The sequence below is a fragment of the Vigna radiata genome, chromosome 3 (genome assembly GCF_000741045.1).
Source record: "Vigna radiata var. radiata cultivar VC1973A chromosome 3, Vradiata_ver6, whole genome shotgun sequence".
Taxonomy (NCBI): Eukaryota; Viridiplantae; Streptophyta; class Magnoliopsida; order Fabales; family Fabaceae; genus Vigna; species Vigna radiata.
In genome coordinates this window covers 2,294,096-2,317,097 of record NC_028353.1, presented here as the reverse complement: position 1 = coordinate 2,317,097, position 23,002 = coordinate 2,294,096, and the positions used below count along the sequence as shown (strand labels likewise).

The window sequence follows — 23,002 nt, the reverse complement described above, 5'->3', positions numbered from 1 at the left end:
TAAAAAATTGTTATTATAACTTCAACTGACATCTTTTTTCAAATTTTGTTCCCCAATTTGGTGATAAGCAGAAATATAGAATATTGAAAGGATATCCGTCACCTTTTCATATATTCATAAATGTAGCTTAGAAAAGTGAAGATTTTGTATTTTGTAACATGTATGTAAGTTACTAAAATTTAATTGTGTCAAGCTCATTAAATTAAATTCATTACCTTAGTGGGATCTAGGTGGTTAAAAAGGAGTAGACTGACGATAGTATATATATTGGGGTTTTAAAATTTTTACCACTTCCTGCATGCACATTCTTCTTCAAGTTTCGTTTTCCATTTTCTTTTTATTCTCTTCAAAATTCTTCTTCTTCTTTCTATAAATTCTCATCTCTTTTACTTCTGATAACAATTAGATCACGTCTAAGCTTTTTTAGTGTCAAAGGCTTTCGTTTGTATTGATCAAATTGTTGTTCTGAGTTGGTAAGTTCATCTTCTTCATGAGAAACTTGTTTTCGGGTACATGCAAGCCAAAGTTCTGGTTGCATGTGTTCATCAGTTTCATCTTCAGAAAATCCTGATCATGTTTTGGTCTTTCCTTCTTGTTCGATGGGTTATAGGTATATTCTAGAAAATGTGGGTGTTTGAGGGAGCGCATTCTGCTGTTGATTTAGTAGTTGTTCTATTAAAAAGGTAAGGGAAGCTTGTATAATTTAATTATGATTCTCTGTCTTGAATGGTTGTATGTTTGAATGATGTTTTGCTTGATTTTTGATGAGTATGTGATATTGATGTTACTGCATGTTTGAATGTATGTGTTGAGAACTGATAAATGGCGTGAAGTGAGAAGGAATAGGATGTGATCATAATTCTGCAGTATTCTACAGAATTATTACTTGTCACCGAGAGGTCATTTGTGACTGTTCGATCTGTTGTGTGTGTTAGGTTTTAACTAAATTCTTCTTTGGTAGAACTTCAGTTGATGACCGATCGGTCTTGTATTAAGTATAATAGAGTATAACGTTCGGTCTAAAAATGGTGTTCTATTTCTACTTGGTAGTCAGCCTAGTTAAGGTACTCAATATAACTTAAGTCTTAAATACTATATTTATTCTCAGTTATAACTAAGTGTTTTGTAATTGTGTGGTTGAATCTATTTATCCATTCTTGTATAAGTATTGGTAGTGTTCGATCTTGTACTGACACTCGTTCTTCGTGGTATTCAGTCTTATAGTGACACTCGGTCTTAGTGGTGCTCAATCTCACACTGACACTCGGTCTTGGTGGTGTTCGGTCTTATACTGACACTCGGTCTTGGTAGTGTTCGGTCTTATATTGACACTCGGTCTTGGTAGTGTTCAGTCTTGTACTGACACTCGTTCTTAATGGTGTTCGATCTTGTACTAACACTAAAGCTGTCAAAAAGGGTAACCTAGCTCGACCCAGCCCGGCCCACCATAGGTTGGTCACTTAGTGAGCCAACCCAACCCGACTCATTTATTAGCGAGCCAGAAAAATCTGAACTCGGCTCGACCCACCATGGGTTGGTAGGTAAATGAGTTGGCTCACTAGCCCATTTAATTACAGTTTTTTTAAAATAAAAAAAAATTATAAACTTTCTATATTCAAATTTAAACAAATTTCACTCACAGAAAATGATGTTAAACTGAAGACAATTCAAAATAATAATAAAAAGTACAATATAATCCAAATGTTATCCAAAAACAAACGCAAAAAACATACAAATAAGTTTCTTATATGCCATAAGTTTCATAAATAACATAATAAATTCAAAAAATAAAATTAGGTAGCTGGGTTGGCGGGCCAACCCGGCCCACCACGGGTTCAACCCGCGTGAGTCGGGTTTAATGAGCCGGGTTGAAATCTGACCCGCATAAAAATAATTCAAATTTTTCAAACCCAACCCGATCCAAACCTGTGGTGGGCCGGGTTGGCTCGCGGGTTGCGACCCATTTTGACAACTCTAATTGACACTCAGTATTGGTAGTGTTCGGTCTTGTAATGACACTCAGTCTTAGTAGTGCTCGGTCTTGTACTAGTACTCGGTTCCTTAGAGTACTCGGTCTTGTACTAGCATTCGGTTTCTTAGTATGTTCGACTAAAATGAGTTAATATTTACTTATAAAACGTTCGGTTATTTTATCAGTATTCAGTTTAACTTAATAGTGTTTTTTCCAACTCATTAATGTTCAACTTAAGGTAATAATATTCGGTCTAAGCTCTTATTATTCAAGTTAAGTCATTAGGGAATCAGTCTAAGACAATGGTGTTCGTTCTAAATGGTCTAAATATTCAAGTGATTGGTTTATCTTTGGAATTCAGTTATTCAGATGTTTGGTTCCAGAGGCGTTCGGTGTGACACCGAGGCACTAACGAGGGCGGGGAGGGCGGGGAGTGATCGTCGGTGCAAGAGGTAAGAAGTACAAGAGGCACAAACAAAAAGTGGCTCTTGGCAGGTTCTAGTGGGAGGGGCACATGGAAGAATCGAAGATACACCGGAATGAGAGGGATCTAAAGACTGTATAGGTATGGGACTATACAGTTGAAAGATAGCTTAAAGGAATTGATTTGGCTACTCATATCAACAAAATGCATTTGTTTTTCTGTAGCCTAACCCATAAGAACTCCACGGTTAAGCGTGCTTAGCCTGGAATAATTTAAGGATGGGTGACACGTCCTGTAAGTTGTCGGGGCGTTACATTCGGCTCATGCTTTAGTTGTTACTCTTCACATGATCGTTCGGTCATGTACATCTATATTCTATTCGGCCTTGTTCTTAGGAAATGTTAAGCCCTTTGATTCGGTTGTTTTCTTTTTTATGATGATTATTGTTTTACGGTTTGGTTTAATTTCACTTAAATGTATCATGGATGAGGAAGTATGTTGGTATTATATTTCAAGTTGGCATGGAAGAGAATTCCAAGGAGAAATGTCTTGATGTATGGTTATTGATTCGGTAAAGTACGAATATGGATAGTGAAATTCATGGCGTTCATCCCGAGATTCTAATGATTACCAATTCTCAAGTAGAAATGGATAATTCATAGTATGAGAATGGCAAGAGGTCCTAGTCCAAAGGGGATCTGGGTGAGGTATGACAGACTAACCTTAGAGCTGAGGGGTTTCCAGTACATTACCCGAGTGCACAAACAGCCACAAGCTATATATTCATACAATTTGGATGGTCGAGTCAAGTAGTCGATCATTGTATGTATGCTATGTTCAGTCTTTGCTGAAAATGAATGTTTGATGATTATATGTTATAATGTTTTGATTGAACTTATGATTATGTAATTGTTATGTTTTATGATTAATTAAATTACACTAGCTTACCCTGCATTTTTTGTCTTGTCTTCTGTTGTTCGTTCGGTCATCCTTTCTCCTGCAGTGATTATCCTTTGGATGTGAGCAAAAGTTGAAGAGTGTTCGCTAGAATAAGCCCTTGAAGGCGAGAACCCCGAAGTTTAGCTTAGGACTATTCGGTTAGTAGTCATAAGCCTATCTTTTGCAAATCATTCGGTTTATACAGGTTAATTATATAACCGCTCGCTATATCTCATCTTTGTACTACCGTTCGGTTTAAACTTAGTGGTAGAACCATTCAGTTTGTTCCTACATTTTGTAACATGCTTATGTTTCTTGTAAAGTTTTAAATTTTAAGTATTTTTAAGACTTTCGTAAATATTATTTTAATTCCAATGATTGTCCTATAATATTATTACATGTTAACTCCTATTGTAGTATTATGTTATAATTTTTGGGATGTTACAAATTGGGTATTGAGTAAAATATAGTCTATCTCTTTTTATTTTTTATTTTTGATATTAGTTTCGGTTACATTTGTCTGAGAGTCGGTTGTCCTTCCTGATAACGGTTAATTTAACGTGTTTGTGTGTGTATATGTTGTGAACAAATCAACTCATTCATAGCTTTTACCTTGTTTTATCCTCAAGTTTAGTGTGTTTTCTAGTTTTCTTGTGTTTTATTTAGTATATGCTTGTTTTTACCTCTAATTTCTTTGTTTGAGTGTGTGAAATAAATGAACAAGAAGCAATTCTAGTGGAGGAAAACAAGCAAGAACTTAAGGGAACATGTTTTGGGACAAGAAAATATCAATTTAAAGCAAATACCCATGTTGGACGCCTTTGGAGCAAGCAGATATGCAGAAAAAGAGAAAAAGATGTAGAGGAGGGTTGGGCGCGACTTTCGCTAATGTGTCAAAATGGGTTATTTAAACATGAGTCTCGCAATTTTTTGGGCATTCTTTTTCTCCTACACTTCATTCTTCACCTAGAGAGATTGGGAGAGGCCCTTGGAGGCTGTTTGGGAAGCTCTCCCACTCCTCCTTGGGTCTTTAAGCTGTATCAATCGCCCCTTTTGGGTTGAGGAAGAAGATGGGTCACAAATTGGAGATGGAAAATTGCAAATGGGAGGCGCACATGGAGCATGGAGCAGCTGCCAAGAACCTGGGAAAGACTTTGCATCTTCTCTTTGGTTCTAATTTTTTCCCTATCTCTTCAATTTTGTGAACCCTAAGTTCTCCACCATGAAGAGTTTTCCTATTTGTTGAGATTAGATGTAATAAACTGAATCTTGTGCATTTCGTGATGTTAATACATATGTTTTTCCATTTCAATGTTAGTATTTGNTTTCTATGCTTAATGCTTGCTTTGGATTGATCACCCATGCATGAATTATGGTTCTTGATGTATTGGAAAATATGACTTGAACTTAGAACTGAAGTTGAACACCTAATTGATGGAATTGAGTTGTTTGTAAATGCATGAGAAAGAAGTGGATGAACTTTAGTCTTGACAAATTGTAAATACACTATGTTAAATTCCTTGCACATCAATTGTTTGATAAAATACAAAAAAGAGTTGTGTTGTTTTGTGCACTTTGATGTCTAATTAAGTTATAAAAGGAAGAATTGTCATGTGTTGCACAAGTCCCTTGAGAGAGAACGATATTTATCACTTGTTACGCTGTGACCAGTGCACTTGTCGTTGGTTTTGCAGCCAACACTTCCTTACTTTGTTCTCTTTTGATTTTCAATCCTCTTCGAGAACGCAATCTACTCTGATGGGTTGTTGACCTGTAGAAGACACTCCGACACTCAAGTCAGATTGTTTCATAAAATGGTCTATATATTTTTTAGAATAAAAGAAGATGTGTACCTGAGCACTAATTGTACATTTATAATATACCTATGCCCTATGCCTACTAACCATTGATCGATAATACCATATTCTCGTACAACCTCTCAATCACTCATAAATAACGTATATTTGTATTTAATATGACCATTAAATGTATTAATTGGTCATTAATAATATTTATCTTTCTTGATTAATTTTTGACTGTCGGTCGGTTGCTGGTTTTGATTCCAGATTCTCCTTAGTTGATTGGTCACTAAGTACAATATTTATATAAATAACATAAGTATTGATATCATGTGATATTTTCTAGTTACTAAATAAAAGACATTTCATTTTATTTTTTTTATTAAAATGTTTTTGCAATCTGATTCTATTATTTCTGAGCATCACATTAACATTTTGACAATTATTTAATTTTATTAATATTTCCGTTATAGAGTTGAGTATAATAGTTTATTATGTTATTATTTTTTGAAAATTTGAATATTTATCTTTACAAGATATATTTTCACGTTAAAGTTAAAAGAATATTCGATAATTTCAATAATAAATATTTATTAAATATTATTATCATTTTTTTATTTTAAATTTATATTTTTAAATTTTGGAAAATGAGCTTTTGATTAACAATATGCTAATTATGGCTCACTTGATTAACAATATTGTAAGTGAATCAATATTAAATCTAATTGTTTTAGAAGGTGATAATATGTTACGTAGCTGTTGTTCTGTCTAACAGTACGAAGTGTTTGATTAATACTAGACTGGAAGTCATACAGTCAATTAATTTTTTTATTAACATGATTTTGTAATTTTAGATGTTTCAATTTAAAGTGAAAGATGAAAGTTACTATATATATATATATATATATATATATATATATATATATATATTAATTATTTTGTATGGTGGGATAAATTATTTCTATCTAATACACTTTCATTTATTCTAATTCATCGGTCTCTTCTTTAATAAAATACAACATTATACACTTATATATCGATTTATTGCTTTTGTTGAGGATTGAATAAGTCTATTTCTATCGCTGTTGTGAATAGTAAAACATAAATAATAGTCAAATAAATATAACATAGTTGTTGTTGACTGTATAATTATATTAGAATAATTACCATTATGAGTCAGACTGCTGAAACTTTTGATTTTAAATATTATTACGATTTAATTTATGCTTTGTTCTTTTGGTAGGATTTGCAAGAGATGATTTGAGTAGATTTGAGAATAATTTTTTTGTTGTTTTTTTAATGGATTTGTGAATAATTGAGAGTGGATTTGAGGGTAAAGTCGAATTGATTGATGTGACATATTTAAAAAATTAATTTAATAGATATAAATTAAAGACTACCAAAATATCCCTAATTATTAAAATAATATAAAATGATAAAAAATTAATAAATAATTAAAATAATATATTTTAAAAAATATCTAAGTTTAATACAATATATTTAATAAATAATTAATACAATATATTTAAATAAAAATTATTATTTTTAATTTTAATTTCAATTTCAAAATTTCATAAAAAGGTAATAAATCTTTTGAATAAAGTTAAGTTTAATATTTATATTATTACTATTATTGTTATTTATATTATTATTATCATTATTTATATTATTAGTATTATTATTTATATTATTATTATTATTATTATTATTATATTATTATTATTATAAAAGTATGAAAGTTAATTATCAAAGGTTAAAAATGAAATTTATTCACTATTCCTTCCAAATCTCCGCAGTGATGGAACAAAGATAAAATCCGTATAAATCCTCTTATTTCATTCATCGCAAATTTCTAAAAACGAACAAATTTTTTTTCTCATCTATCTTCGCCAATCTCTATGAACAGAAGAATATGTTCAAACGAACATGCCTTTAAACATGACAGCATTTGGTGATTTTTTTTTCATTTCAATTTTTTGATTGTGTAGGTATTGTACGGATATTTGTTTGGTTCTTGAATTTTAAGTTTAATGTTTTTAATATTTTTTTAGAGTTGGTATTTATGCTCAGCGTTAAAATATATAAAATTCATCATTTAATAAAAAATATATAGAGAATCGAGTTCTCTTTATTTACACAGCCATTCTCATTCTTTTTCTTCGACTTAATTTGTAGAATAGATTTTAATTCTTTATTATTTAAAAATTCTAATAGGTACTTTGTCTTGTTTTCTAAATGATTCAGCTAGTTACTTTTATTTTATAAGACAAATTCGAATTACGTCCTCTACTTTTAAAAACATGCTTTTAAAAAAATATATGTTTAAAAATGTTAACCTTTAGTCCCTATTATAAAAAATGTATCAAATCAGTCTTCATGACATCACTTAATAAACAATTTATATTACTTAAATTTTAATTCACTTGATATATTTTTTCAGTGAACTTTCATTTCTTTAATGTTATTTTTTAAACTAATATATATTGTCATAAACATTATTTGTCTATAAAGAGTTAAATACTTGAAAAAAAAAACAAATAATAATAGACTTACATTTATGTAAGCATTCTGACTAACTTCTACACAATTTCAAAATAGATAAGTTATGTCAATATATAATGTCTTATCTGAAAAGTTGAAATCGTCACAATTTGAGACAAATTTGATTAAGATTGATCACAAACCAAAAGTAAAGTTGTGTCATGTTGTGATAATTCTGCACTGGAATGAATTAAAGTAGTATCATGTTATGACGATTTCAATTTTATATTAAAATAAATTAAAGTCGTGTCACGTGACGACTTCAACTTTACATTAAAATAAAATAAAGTTGTGTTTGATGATTTCAATACCATATGGAATGAATTGAAGTCATGCCATGTTGTAACAACTTTAGTTCTATAATAATTTCAACCTTAAGTTTCTTGTGTATTTCAATAGTTTTTATTTTTACTTTTACATTTCAATAATAAAAAAGAAAATTCAATATTTGAAAGACTACATAATTTGTTACCTATGAGGAAAAAAATTATTTATAGGACATATAGAGAACTTGTCCATATAAATAGTAAAATTTGATCACTTATAAAAGTATTCAAGATTATAGAATGTCATTTGTTTACTTCATTTTCAACATTTAACTTTTTTCTTATAAACTCATAAACTCCCAATTAGTAGTATTTATCAAAATCTACCTCAATTTAATATTTATTTCTTACTTTATTATGTTAATTCATTTAATGAATTTTGTTATCCAATATAAAAGTGTTTTTTATTTAACTAAAAAATAATATATTATTGTGTAGAACACAATGTTAAGGATTGATTAAAAGTGAAATTAATTGAAATTGTCATAGTATAAAACGATTTCAGTTCATTTCATACAAAACTGAAGTCATCAGAACATGATACGATTTCAATTCATTTCATACAAAATTGAAATTATCACTATATGGCACGAAAGCAACTCTTGTTACAACATGACATGTGTTTACTTTTGGTTTGTAATTAACTTTAATAAAAGTCGTATCAAGCAATAACAACTTTAACTTTTCATAGAATTTGTCATATCTTGACACCATTTTGATTTATTAAAAGTGAAACCGTTTCAATTTGGTATGACTTATTCGTTTTAAAGTCGTGTGAACTTGGTATGACTTGTGAAATCTAAATTTTTTAAAAAAATTTACACCATTCTTGTAATTTTAAGATGAAATTATTGTATAAGGATTAAAATCAATGATTTCTATTGCTTACATGTTTGACAAATTATATTAAATAAGAGATTTACATTTCTATATAAGTTTTGGTAACTAACTATAAAGAGTAATTAATTGCTTCTACAAATATCCATTGAGGTTTTCAAGAAGAAATGAAAATGTGGAATAAAAGCAAAAATTACAATAAACACGAAAAATGTTATTAACTAATATAGACTTGAGTTGTTATTTCTATTCTGAATGAGTATGTTGATCATCAATCCTTTTAGTTGTGCTCGCAGTTGAATCAGAAGCCTCAGATGCAGATGCTTCAGATGTATCAGAATCACAATCTATATGTTAATCAATATAATTGAACAACAAGAGTTAGTGTTACAAAACCAAAAAGAAAAACATGTATACAATGAGCAACATAAACAAACAAATTTTTAAAAAAAAACTAAAAGAAGTGACATACCAAAGAGAGACTTGACAGATGGCTTCTTTACTTTAGAAGTTTTCTTTCTTAATTCAGCTGCAAAAGAAAGGAAAGAAAAGAAAAAAATTACTTTTTTATTTAAAATCAATGAAAAAAGTTCTCTCGTTTAATTAAAAAGGAAAAAAGAGGAAATGAATTCAAATTTTACTTCTTTCACAACAAGTTTAATGAAAATCATTGTTATTTTTCTTTAATATAAAGTTGAACTGAGATTAATTCTTTAAAATTAATATAAGACTTCTCTCACCCAAAAATACCACCCACGACTTATAGCAAAAGTTAAATGCGAATAATATTTTCATTTATATTAGATATTTTTAACTTTATAACATATTTTTCACCATTATTTATCTTTAACTTATTAAGTGAAATATTTAAATAAGAAACAGAAAAAATATAATCAATGTCGTCTTAAATTTGTAAATAGACATATAAATAGAAACAAAAATTAATTTCAAAAGTAGATATGAAACAAAATAAAAGCAAAATCTTCTAAGGAACATTATCTACGTTCAAAACGAAATGAGCAAAAAGTTACGTACTCATCCCAGGAACTTGATAATCGTTGACAATTTCAAAGTTTTTGTATGTGTATCCCACAAAATTCAAGTCTTTAGATGAAAGCATCTGTACCATCACATATAATAAGTCAAATAAGGATGAGAACAGAAAAATGTGTAAGATAAATTAAGAAATAAAAAATTGTAAACACCAACATTCAAGAACTATACACAAGGCAAGATATAAATACCAGAATATGGATAAATTTTTCCAAAGAAAGTGATACATTTGACTTAGATAATTATACACAGGTGATAAGCTTTAAAGTTTGTTTTCGTATTATTAAAAAATCTGTATAACTTTTTCAAAAACACATATATTCTTTTATCAATGAGGTATGTAGTATTTATACTTAATTTGCACAATAATTTCTAAGAGAACTTCATGAAAAATGTAAAACAGAGTAAAATCTTGGATTACCTTTCTCCATGGACCGCCAGTTCTTGATGCTGATTGAGTCTGGTGGTCAGACTGAAAAAGTGATAAAGGTAAAATGAGAATATTTCTTTGTACAAATGTGAATAATCTTAAACAAATTGCAACACAAAATAAGCAATAATTTGAAAAATGTAAATACCTCATCAAACTTTTCAAAATTTTGAGTGTCTAACTCATCGTTGACCTCAGGAATAAATGCAGCTTCCATTTGATACAATCTTTCCCACTCAACACCATTGAAAAATGGATGAGCCTAAAGAAAAAATGCAGTAGAAAGGTAATTTTTATATTAAAAAGTCTACACAAGATATTTAAGAATGTAGAAAAGGACACACCATACAACACCTTTATTTCATCTGCACCATTTGAGCCCAGTCTCTGGTTCACATTACATAAAAGCTTACTGATAAGATCTTTAGCCTCTACAGATAACCTTGCTTCTTCAGGAAACTTTAAATGAGATTTCCAATTTACTATCTACATAAAATAGAGAGTTAATTAGATAAATGTATTGAGCAATACAAAATATAAAACTGTTTGAACTATCATGTTCATAGTAAAAATGGTAAGTAGTTTTAGCTTGTAGTTATTTTTATAATGAATGTTACCTTTCTACATGTTGACATTGGATCGTCAGAATAAAAAGGCGGATATCCCACCAACATTTCATACATAATAGCACCAAGTGACCACCTGGGAATTTTATCATGACAAACATCACTGTATCAGAATAAAACATCTAACTCATCAAATATACAAGAAAGTCTAAAGTAAACTATGTTATTTGGAACATGTCTTGAAAGAATCACTACTACTGAATGAAACACAAGTATGCTTCCGTATTAGATGTGTCATAAAAGCAAAATGAAATTAATTTGAATCTTATCTATTCACAAGCATAGAACTCACCAATCACATTCCATCCCGTAGCCTTTCTTTAATAGAACTTCTGGAGCAATATAGTCTGGTGTACCGACGGTAGAATAAGCCTGCAACATTCATACATTCACATTTGCAAGCACACACACACACACACAAAAGAAAATCCACATAGTAGTTTTGAACTTACAAGTGTCCTCCTATTCTTTTGCCAGTGTTGCAATTGTTCTTGTTGTGTGCGTCCAGATTCATCACTTTGAGGAAATCCATTTGCATTTTGACCAGCAGAAAAATCCGTCTCTTCAAGTGTACTACAGTCTAATGGTTTACATAACCCAAAATCTGACAGTCTCAAGTGTCCATATTTATCAAGTAATAAATTATCAGGCTTAATATCCCTGCAATGTGCCATATTATGAAGATTAGTTTATATGATGTACAATCAACAAAACTTATATTATAATTTTAGGTATCACAACAATACTTACTTCAAATAATGAGTTTTGTAGATCAATTTATTTTAGGCTTATTGCCACCTTAGTCTACATGGTATAATCAACTATAACATACTGCAGAAAGCAAGACTGATATCTGGTAGACAACCAATTTCATAGGTACCTATGTATATAATTGTGTTTATGTATTGATTCAATGGCTAGAACTGTTTCTCCCACATAAAATCTGGCTTCATCTTCGGTCAAGGTATCCTTTCTCATTAGTAGAGTCATCATATCCCCACCAGGTAGATACTCCATAATAAGATATAAATACTCCTCATCTTGGAAAGAACAATAAAGTTTAACTATGCAATTGCTGTCAACCTCTGCAAGGAGATTCCTCTCAGCTCTGACATGTTCTACCTGAAATAGTTAGCTGAGTTAAAGTGTGATAACTCAATTTGCCTTTAACATGAAAATTACTCTTCTGTAAAATAATACATGTAGCTAGGTAAATGATTGTCAACCTGGCCTCTGCGAAGCATCTCTGATTTCTTTAGCTTTTTCATTGCAAATACATGATCTGTAGTCTTTTCCTTACAAACTCTGACCTAAAACAATTTCAAATTGTAGGTAAAAGTAGAACCATTGATGGACAGAAGCATAAATAGATTTAAAAGCTAAGAAAACAGGTAGAAATCGCATTAACTTGTATCATATATAAGAAGCACAAACATACCTCCCCAAATGCACCTTTTCCAATCATGGTCAATAACTCAAAATCATCTACACCCATCTTGTGCCTTTGAAGACGCATATATTCAGTTTCCTTTTTCTCTAAAAATTTAAGTAGGTTATTTTGATCTTCCTCAGATACATCAGCATCTGCCAACTTCTTTTCCAAGATGGTTCGACTGACACATGTAAGGTATTAGATATGTTTTCAACATATTTGTTAATCCAACGATCATAACTCAGATTAATGCTGAAACATACACAATACTTTGGATAGTTCTAACACAATTTAACTAAACAGTTAGAAAATCTGTAGTCATGGTTCAAGAAATCTCAACTTGCACTCCAAGGAAAATTCTGCCACAATAATAGTTAATACAGTTTCACTAACTCACTGGGATTGCATGGTTACACTGTGTTGTATTAAGAACCACTAACCTAAGATTTGGTGAAACATTCAAATTTATATTTAGATTAAATAAAGATCATCTCCACCAAATTTGAGTCAAACAATAAATTACATATTTTGGAAAATTCTTGATTCTTCATCCTATTCACATATTTTCATATCAACCAGGGTAATTCTTCCAATGTTCTTAGAAAATTCTAGCTAAACTAGGAACAACAATTGATATAATATCTTTTGTTGCACTACAACTAGTTTATTAAGTAAGCTATAATGCATTAATGAAAAAAAAAACAACATTTATTCTAAAGAGTAGATAACAGAATACGCATTCATTTGAAAATCAAACTAACAAGAAAATAAGTAATGGACTGGATTTTAAATATAAAATTATTGATATCAAGGAAATGTAACGTACCGTTCTTTCCTTTCCTGAAGGTTCTTCATCTGTTCCTTATAGTGGTTTTCAATGTATTGTTTAGCTGCGGCAACCTTCTGCTTTGTGATATTGGAAAGTGCTGCTTCGTCCAGAGGCACGTTTGGAGCTTCATTCCCACCATGAGTATCGTCTTTCTTTCTAGTAGAGGCTCTTAATTTATCTCGTGGTTGAAATTTCTGTAACCAACTCCTTGCAGAATCCATTTCGCTCACCAATCACAGTTTCAACCACTACCAACAACAACCATCACTCCTTTCGCAATAACTTTCAATTCAACAAATTTCAACTGTGATAACCCTCCAAATCATTTTTATATTAAATATCGAAACAAAAAAAAAATAGTTATAATTGACTTGGCGAACACGCAAGAGTTTCTGATCGTACCTCAATTTGAAGCTTTTCGGAAGGTACAAACGTAAGAAAAAAAAATAACGCAGCGGAGTGAAACAATAATTGATGGATTAAAAGATTGAAAATGTGAAAAAGTTGAATTTGTGGGAAGAAGCTGATAATTCGGATTACCATCTAATTAATAGTTATAATTATGTAAAACAGGCAAGAGAGAGAATCCAATAATGTCGGGTACAACATCATGGGTATGACTTGGCTCACGAAAAACCTTCATTCACTCAACTCTCTCTTTAAATACTATATATATTTTTGTATATAACATATAAAATATATCTGACTCAAATAATTAAACAAAAGAGTGGGGAGTGAGAAGATAAAAAAATGTGAACATCATGGGCCTCTGTTACCAAAATGGCCCATAGCCGATAAAAAGGGTATCTAACCTAAGGCCCATTCTCGTTGAAACAAAGCAACTTGTGTAGACAAGAAAACCTTATAACCCTTTCCCTCGCCTCCGTCGCAGTTTTCTCTCTTTACGTTCGGCCGAGTCTATTCCCGTTGCTGTTTATTTTCGATCAGGTATGTTTCTGAGAACCCTAGACTCATTATTGTTTCCAATTTCTGATATCAACACGTTATCTGTTTCTAGCTTTATTGTTATATTATTCGGTTTTCGCAGTGAGAAGTTATCGGTGATAATGTATCTTCAGTTTTACATAAACGAGAATGGTGACAAAGTCTACACCACTAAGGTAGGTTTTGTTTATGGTTATCTAGTTTACATCTATTAATGATTCAGTACTGGAATTAAAAGATTTATTCTCTTGTTTTTCTTTAGCCCCTTGACTCAATTTGAAATTATTTATTGAAAGGCTGTTTCAGCCCTAGCTCAATTTGACGCACTGGTTCTTTTCCTACGTTTTAATTTCTTCGTATTAGGATTTCCTGTAATGTAATTGCATCTTCTTGAATTTCCTTTGCACTGGTTCTGTAATTGCATCTTGGTGGTTATCACTGTGTTTTGAAGTGAGTTGTTTTTCTTCTTTGCAGAAAGAGTCGCCGCTAGGGCTACCTACACAATCTGCGCATCCAGGTATTTTGCTCTGTTTACTACTGTTTTTGACCTATACATGTGAGGTCTTTCAAATTATGTTATATTACTTGTTCGTGAATTCTAAAGAAAACCTTTTGTCCCTCTCTCCGTGCAATTTCTGTTTTAACACTAAAATGCACTGTGGACCGAATTATAGTTACTGTTTGTATTTTTTTTATCTCTCTTGTAGTTTCGTAGATAATTTTCTGAAACGGTCATCTCTTGTTCTTGCATTCTTTAGTGGCTAGAATTCTTTGGATTAATGGCAGTTTGTATTTTAATTTTTAGAGGATTTGCTTTGTCAATGACCACGGAAAAAGGGTTTTAGCATTGCAATATCTGTGGTTCTGTGGAATTTATGGTTGGAAATAAAATTCTTTTAGATTTTTCTCTGGCAGGCAGTCTTCTTTCGAGTTTATTTGTGAAATTGGGTTCAAGAATTTTCTTGGTAATAGCCACTGTCAGTGTCAAATTCATTAGAGAGATTGGCATGCTTTTGGTGCTTGTTCTTGATCTTTGTTTTCTTTTTGTACCCTTTTCACCTTTTGGTCTTTTCCCTCGACGATTTTTGGTCTTTATTCCATCGAGGATTTCATTGTTTGTAAGTGAAAAAGTAACATCATCAGACTCATCGTTTCTCCGTAAGTTCCGAGTCAGTTTCATCTTGACGTGCATGTTATATGTAACATTGGATGAAAAAGTCATTGACTGAGAAACATCATCATTGTGGCTGTTTGGTTAAGAAAATGTTTTGTATTTTGATTTATTGTTTTTAATTTTAATTAAAAAGTCACAGTACTTTTTTTTCTATTTTCAGCAGTTAAATAACTTATTATTTTCATTGCTCCCTGTATAATATTTTAAAGATCTGCTTTTTGCACAGTTTGGATTTTGTCATTGGCATAAGGCAGATTTGTCACTGCTAATTGAGAAAAACTTTCCTCGTTTTCATATCTGTCAAATACATGTCAAATGTTATTTTAATTTGTTCCATTTTCTGTACTTGTTATGATTTTAATGGTTTTCCCGAAATGCAGCCCGGTTTTCACCCGATGATCAATATTCGTATCAGAGGTATACTCTGAAGAAGCGTTTTGGATTGTTACCAACCCAGCAGCCACCTCCAAAGTACTGAGTGATTTTGAATTTCCAATTTTTAAGTGTCTTTCCTATGATTAGTAGTGTTTTTGTGAACTAGTGTGGTGCCGATACATGGGGCCAAGTGATTGAGCCATATATATATATTGTGTTATGAACGAATTACGTAAAATCTGGCTCACGTATTAGAATGAAGTGACCTGATCTTGAAATGCATTTTGAGTTGTGTTGCAGTCAATATAATGTTGTAAAACAAATGATGTCTCCATGCATGGGGTGATTGCCAGCTCTCAAAACAAGATAAAAGTTCAACTAAACCAGCTACATGAATCTATTAAGAATGAGAGATATTTTTATCTGCTTAAATATAATTTACACGATTTTTCCTTTTCCAAACTAAGGAAACATACGAGAAAGAAGCGAGTTAATATTAACATGACTAAATTAGTATTTCGACTTTTATATTTAGATTTATGATGTACTTTAGTTTCTATATTTTTTTAGATTTAATTGAGTTTCAATATTTGTTAAATATAATCAACTTAATTTCTTTCATTAAATCTTCTATTAAATTGGTTATCTTTTATTTTGAAAATTTTCTAGGTATTTTTTTTCTTTCTTCATCTCTCAGCATCTTCTGTGACATTTAAGTTCTCACTCAGAATTAAACGCCAATATTGAAACAAAGCTATCAAGATAATTCCTGCTGTAGCAACATACTGATAATAATGAAACTGATGGAAACATATCAACAAGTAAGCTATGCCCAAAACGATGACATTTTAAAAATGTTAGTTTTGGATTGTGTGAAGGTGGAAAATGGATTTGATTAGGGAATTTTCTGTGAAGTTCATGTTTGGGAGGAAGGTGGATGAAGACAGTAGATGGAGGAAGGTGGTGAGAGGTGGAGGGAGAAAAAAAATACTGAGATATAAGATTATTAGTGAAGCCTATTAACACGGATAATTTAAATGTTATAAATATATATATGTGGACTAAATACTTTAAAAAAAATCACGATGATGATACAATGAGAACATAATAAGTTATATTTTAATTTTAATTTATACTTTTTTATCAGTAATGTAACGATAAAAACATTACTTTAATGAAGTTATGTAAAAAAACTGTTATATTTGTGTAATTAATATTTTATATTTATAAAAATTTTATGATTTAAATTGTAATTATAGCTAAAAATATTTTAAAAATAGTTCTTTAGTTTTAATAATTCTAAATATAGATGCTTAATAATGTAATATGTGAAATAAAAAAAATTGGTAAGTATTATTATTATATAAGTTAATATTAACAAAAATATTATCTATTTATATAGCTATTTTCTCTTGAAAATATAAACAAATTATAGAAAGTGTACGATAGAAAAAAAAAATGAATAATAAAATATTAATTTTAATATTTTTAGTGACCATTACAATTTATGTATACATAAACTATTTTATTATGCTGAACCTAATCCAACTTTCTCAAATTAAAGAACATTGTCCTGTTAATATATCAAATAATATATAATAATCAGATGTGATGAATGGTGGTATTATATCTTATTATATCCAAGTCTGTTCAATGATTCTCATAAAATTGTATTAGGTTTTTACAGAGCATAAAATTATAAAATTTTATGAGAGAGAAAATGTATTAGGTAAAAGAAAAAGGAGTGATTTAATATTCTCTGAGAATTTGTAATTCTTGAATTTAGTTGTTCAAAATATTTTGTTTAAAGTAATTGTAATTATTGTTGTTATTTGAATGATTAAGAAAACATAGTAACTGATTTTCAGATCTAATTGTTTTTTTTTTCTGCTATCTTTTTAAATTATGAAATAAGTGAATATGATTCACACTAAATTTAAGAATATCTTTTATTTTTTATTCGTAAAATTTGTTAATATTCCAATTAGAGAAGATAGGATAATTTTTTTTATAAATACTAAAAGTTTTATCTACCATTGGTTTAAGATGAATATTGATAGTATAATTAGGAGTTGTTTTGATTTAATTTTATATGTTGATATTTTTAGAAGAAATTAAATGAATATGTTGATAGTTTTTCAAGATGTTTTTTATGAATATAAATTTTTATTTATATTAAGTTTACGAGAATTGTTTATTTATATTTTGAAATATGTTTGGAGGAAAACTTTTAGAAGTGATTATATTTTAATCTCTCGTAACTTTTTGGATCAAATGTTTTTTTTAAGTTTTAGAAAAAAGTATTGTTGATGTTTGCATTTTTAGAAAAATACGTATTTCAAATCTTTTTATGTTTTTCTCGAAGAAAATCAATATCTTTACAAGCTAATTTAGTTTTGAATAACATAAACAATATATGATTGTTTTACTTCTACACATTTATTGAAATTTATTGTATTAATGTAATTTTTATCCTATAATTTCTCATGCTTTATATTATTTTATTTTTTCATATATATATATATATATATATATATATATGTGTGTATATATATATATATATATATATATGTATATATATTATTTTCTTAAAGATTTATTTTTGAAGGACATTTTTTCCAAGATTCATGTTGTTTACAACGTCATACTTGACTTGACCATAAACCAGAAGTCAAAATAATTAAAATTTAAAAATCAAAGAATTAAAATGAAATTTTATAGTAAAACACGATTAACCATTAAATTTTTAAAATTACTTGTCCTTATCTCCATTTCTTCTTGCTACTATATTGAAAAATATTTATTTTATCCATACGCAAACTGACGTATCTACTATAGAAATGGATTTTGATATTTTGACAATTATTTGACATTATTTTAACAACGCTACTTGTTGGTATGCGATTGTTAAATTAGGAAAAGATTTGAATTTTTCAATTTCAAGTTTGTCCTTCCCCTGTTTCATCACATTTTAACATTTTTTTTCTTCCCATTCTCCATTTCGTTGTCGTTCTTGTCTTGGTTTTCGTCCTTCCGTTCTTGTTCTTGCCTTCGTGTTCGCCATCTCACTCTCGTTGGTTCTTCTCCTTGCCCTGTTCGCCTTCGTTGTCGTTGTCGGTGTGGGTGTCGTTGTCATTGCATCTCTTGGTTCTTGCTCCGCTCGTTTTGCGAAATGGCGAGTTCGTCGGGCAGGGTAAGCGTGTTCTTCCTTGGTGGATTTTGTGTTTAGCGTTTCGTATTTTGAGTTTGGGTTTTCTGTGTTGTTTTTCATTTAGGGTTTTTAAGTTTTGGTTTTTGGTTTTTGTCCTCGATGCAGTTGACGGTTTGTCACTCAGTTTCAACACAGTACATATGTAGTTTGAACAAACGTTTGAGAAAGGAGCACCGGTCAGTGATTGCGGGCACTCCTTTTCGGTGGTTTTTAGATTTGAGTGATAATGTTAAAGTAGGTTTCAAAATCTTGAGTGAGTTAGTGTTTAAATGAGTAGATTCAAGTAGTGAGGATGGGTGTTTAAATGGGCGGCATCTCCCCAGAAGGCATCTCCCAAAAAGGCATGTCCACCGATCCTCCTCCAATGAAGACATATGTGAGGATGGAGTCACGAAGGCGTTACAAAAGCATAACGCTTAGGACTCCTTACATTGAATTGTTCAGAATTAGAAATGAGTGATATTTGTATAACTTTCTTAAGACATTGTGATATGGAAATATTGTTACATGAACAAATGTTTTGTAATTTGAATTATATTATGTTCAATGTTATAAAAATGCAAGTTTCCTTCATTAACATATTATTACTTATTAATTGAATTGTACTTGTTATTGTAATTGGAAAATGAGGTTTTGTTTGAATTGTTAATGAATAAAGTTGGCATTTAAATGTAGTATTACTGTATTTGAAGGAGGAATGAAACAATGATTGTTGGACAGAAGAAAGAATTACGTATTTTGAGTACAAGAACTTAGTTCAGGTCCTGAGAAAAAGTGCAGCAGAAAAGCTCTGGTAATCCTTTACAGCAGAGTGGTAAACGATTACTCGAGCTGATTTTCTGATTTGGACGCAAAGTTCAACATAGGGAGCCCGTTTTTTGTTCACAATGGACCATGGTCAGAAATCTTCATTTCAGAGCAAAGATGGAATTGTTTTGCTATCATTAAGTGCTTTGGACGTGTTCTTAGTGTGGTTGTTCATGTTTGGGTATCCCAGGACACTATGATGTAGAGTGCAAAGACTGAAATCAGGTCCTTATGCAGAAAAAGCTCTGGTAATCGTTTACAGTAGAGTGGTAAACGATTACGCGAGTTGATTTTCTGATTTGGACACAAAGTTCAACATAGGGAGTCCGTTTTTTGTTCACAGCGGACCATGGTCTTAAATTTTTCTATGTTTATCTTAAACCGTTGGTTTAGGCGTGATTTTGTTGCTTTGGTCTGATTTTAGTGTGGATAATAATGTTTGTGCACCTCATCATGGAGATAAGAAACAATTTTCATTAGTTCACCATACTTCATTCATTCCAAGAAACCATAAATTTCAGTCCACTATTCTGGTTCACAACGATATTAGGTGGTTAATTTTACAACTACATCCATTAATGTGAACTTCTACTATAATATCATTGCTATGTTTGTCAACCTCGAAGACATCTCCTTCCTTCAAGCCATATTGGATGCAAAATTCTTTCCAACATTTTCCAAACTTTGTTTCCTAGTATGTGAAACCAAAACCTTGCACATGATGCCATCCTTATGACCAAGAAGCACAACCTCAGTGAAGCCTTTGTTCCTAATTTCATTCCCTGGTGCGCAAGTCCTGTGAAACAATCAATATGAAGTGAATGACATTGCATATTAGGTTTCGCGAAAGAAGAAAACTTCTCTATTGAAGATTAGGTTAGAGTAAGTTTGCAGTTCTACTTACCCCAAAAGTAACAACACACCAACAACGCCGAAAACAACAATGGTATAGGAAGGGCTTCAACAGTGCACACCAAGGACGCCCAAGACACCCACAACGACAGAGCACTCACACAAAGCGACCGAGACGATGACAATGATGATGAGAGAACGAGAACACCCAATACACCGAGAACGCCTGAGAGAACGAGAGAACGACAACACGAGAGAAGGAGACCAGAACAGGGAAAGTGATTATGAGAGAATGAGAGCAATGACGGAGAAAGAGTGAGGAAACCGTGAAAATGAAACAATAAAAGAGAGCGCGAAATGAAAATTCATTCTCTTTGCGTTCCAATTATGCCCCTCACTTCATTTAAAAAACTGATTTTTTTTAATAACCCGGCCAATTGACATACGCCATGTGACGTTGTCAAAACCGTGTCAAAAAACGATGTCAAGATATCGTTTTCGTATAGAAATACAAGACATTTATTTCTTTTTTGACTTAATTATAATTTTGGTTTATTCTTTTATAAAATTTACATATTTTTAAAATCTTACTCATTTAACTTAAAATAATTTATCATTTTATTAAAATTAATTTAAAATGACGTTAAATTACGATCAAATTATAAGATAAGTCACGACTATCAAACATATTTTTCAGTGAGATTGTGCCATAAAAACACCGATGGTTAAAGGTGAAAATGCAGACAAAATTTAGCGATAAAATTACAAAGTTTTAGAACACAGATAAAAAAATTATAATTAAGTCTATTTTACACTTAAAATTAATTTATATATTTTAATGAAAAAAAAAACATATTAAAATTTTTCTCTTTGAGAACACTAAAAACGTGGTTTCAGGGACAATATTGGAAATGAAATTTAATGCCACGACCAAAGAGGACTTCTAGTTAAGTTGCGGTCGAAGAAGGTAAACACTCCTCAGTTGAAGTCGTCGCTGCGAAGTGCATTCCTTCCTTCTCATCTTCCTGCTGCTGCCGCGTATGTCATAGTTCTCATCTTCTTGACCTAAAAAACCTAATATTCGCCGTCGATCCGCTTCCAAATTGTAAATGCGATTTCCTGTGTTTTGAAATTCTTAGATTCAACGGTGCAGGAATGGCCAGATACCTAGGAGGATTACTGGCACTGCTTTTTTCTGCTTCGATCTGCGGAGCCGTCACGATTCCTGGCCCCATCTCTGATGCTCACCGTTCCGTAGCATTGGAGCTCTTCGGTGGCTCATTTTCAAGGTCAATTGAACTCTCTCTAGCTCCCTTTCTCGCGTGTTGTGTAGTTTGGTATATGCTTAGCTTAGTTTTGATACGTAGATCATGGATCCTTATGTTATTAGCCTCGTAAGAGTCACTGTGGTTTCGTTGTGACTTGATTTCATGAATTAGTGTAATTAGTGAAGAGTTTGTCGAAGTAGAGTGTCGTATATAAAAACCAAGGTTTTAAAAACAGTTTCCGACCGCAATTTTAGTCCAACCATAAGGTTTTTGGGATCACCGCGACCGCAGAGCAATGAAACTGTGTCCGGATCGCTAGTTAAAAACTTGATGCAGGCTATAATGAACACTGACACTGCCGCCATTTAGTTATAGTTTTGTTTCGAAAACCATGCACTAGCTATTTTAATCTCATTTTTGTTTTCTTGCATCGCATGTTTGATTGAAATGCAACATCCTAAGNCATTACAAGATTGTTACAGCTCTGGTGTGAATCTTCTATTTTTCTCTAATGAATTGATTTGTTAGGTTTCCATCACTTTGAAACTTTAGATAACTCTATATAAGTCAACTTATTTTTACTCTCTTATTTCTTATCAGCTTAGAAGAGGCCTATGAGGCTCTCAGAGTTTTTGAGATTCTTGGGATTGGGAATAAGCCAGATGTGAGCGCAACCACGTGCAAGCAAGTANTGGAAAATCTTGGGTCCTCGTCCCCTGTGAAGGATTTGTTCTATGCATTAAAGGTTAATGGCATATTAAAGTGCAAGGTTAATGCGGACGTTTTCAAGGTAATTTTGTGCTATGGGTATTTTTTTATGATTAGGTTGCGCTTGAATGTCACGGGTCATGAAATTATTGTGTAGTTAAATTGCAAGTCTNAAAATTGATGCTGCAATTTGCTTATCTTGTAAAGGATATTGCTGTGAGAGTTAAAGCCACTGTCAATGATGCAAGCACTTTGGTTGACATGTACCANTCAATAGCAAGTTTGGTTCTCATNAAGGTAATTCTCTAGACTTTATGCTACTTGGTAGGTGGNAAACCCAGCGGGTTGTTATGTGATTTTTTATTTGAATCCTCTGAGGAGGCTGTGGTGCATTGTAGAATATTATTTTCCCATTCTTTATACTGAGACACTTGGCTTTAGTTCCCTGTCATTC

The 23,002-nt window shown here is 31.1% G+C and overlaps 3 protein-coding genes across 3 annotated transcripts in view; 2 read left to right on the top strand and 1 right to left on the bottom strand.

Annotated features, from left to right (window-relative positions):
- Positions 1-8,948: 8,948 nt before the first annotated feature.
- On the bottom strand, positions 8,949-13,644 carry LOC106757433 (serine/threonine-protein kinase tricorner). Its single transcript, XM_014640102.2, has 14 exons — positions 13,611-13,644; positions 13,206-13,512; positions 12,386-12,560; positions 12,174-12,257; positions 11,828-12,069; positions 11,400-11,607; positions 11,240-11,319; positions 10,939-11,023; positions 10,676-10,807; positions 10,470-10,583; positions 10,313-10,363; positions 9,874-9,958; positions 9,311-9,367; positions 8,949-9,185 (listed from the first exon to the last, which is right to left on the bottom strand). Exons 2-14 carry the CDS (start codon positions 13,427-13,429, stop codon positions 9,085-9,087), a joined length of 1,638 nt encoding a protein of 545 aa, XP_014495588.1. The 5' UTR covers positions 13,430-13,512; positions 13,611-13,644; the 3' UTR covers positions 8,949-9,084.
- A 380-nt stretch (positions 13,645-14,024) lies between these two features.
- Positions 14,025-16,085, top strand: LOC106757308 (H/ACA ribonucleoprotein complex subunit 3-like protein). The gene is made up of 4 exons (XM_014639947.2): positions 14,025-14,156; positions 14,257-14,329; positions 14,628-14,670; positions 15,708-16,085. Exons 2-4 carry the CDS (start codon positions 14,276-14,278, stop codon positions 15,803-15,805), a joined length of 195 nt encoding a protein of 64 aa, XP_014495433.1. The 5' UTR covers positions 14,025-14,156; positions 14,257-14,275; the 3' UTR covers positions 15,806-16,085.
- A 5,400-nt stretch (positions 16,086-21,485) lies between these two features.
- The window catches only part of LOC106757764 (dolichyl-diphosphooligosaccharide--protein glycosyltransferase subunit 2), an 8,834-nt gene continuing 7,317 nt past the window's right edge, over positions 21,486-23,002 (top strand). Inside the window, exons 1-4 of the mRNA XM_014640553.2 lie at positions 21,486-21,610; positions 21,726-21,861; positions 22,441-22,630; positions 22,756-22,845. Coding sequence (XP_014496039.1) covers positions 21,728-21,861; positions 22,441-22,630; positions 22,756-22,845 — 414 coding nt within the window. The 5' untranslated portion in view covers positions 21,486-21,610; positions 21,726-21,727. The remainder of the gene's footprint in view (positions 21,611-21,725; positions 21,862-22,440; positions 22,631-22,755; positions 22,846-23,002) is intronic.

Bases quoted from the DNA above. Each gene is read 5' to 3' on its own strand.
- LOC106757433 (XM_014640102.2), bottom strand. From the start codon at position 13,429: ATGGATTCTGCAAGGAGTTGGTTACAGAAATTTCAACCACGAGATAAA. The intron at 10,364-10,469 runs GTATTTACATTT...TCACTTTTTCAG, and splicing joins ATTTTGAAAAGTTTGATGAG to TCTGACCACCAGACTCAATC. The intron at 9,959-10,312 runs GTAATCCAAGAT...GTGATGGTACAG, and splicing joins CTGGCGGTCCATGGAGAAAG to ATGCTTTCATCTAAAGACTT.
- LOC106757308 (XM_014639947.2), top strand. From the start codon at position 14,276: ATGTATCTTCAGTTTTACATAAACGAGAATGGTGACAAAGTCTACACC. The intron at 14,330-14,627 runs GTAGGTTTTGTT...TCTTCTTTGCAG, and splicing joins ACAAAGTCTACACCACTAAG to AAAGAGTCGCCGCTAGGGCT. The intron at 14,671-15,707 runs GTATTTTGCTCT...CCCGAAATGCAG, and splicing joins TACACAATCTGCGCATCCAG to CCCGGTTTTCACCCGATGAT.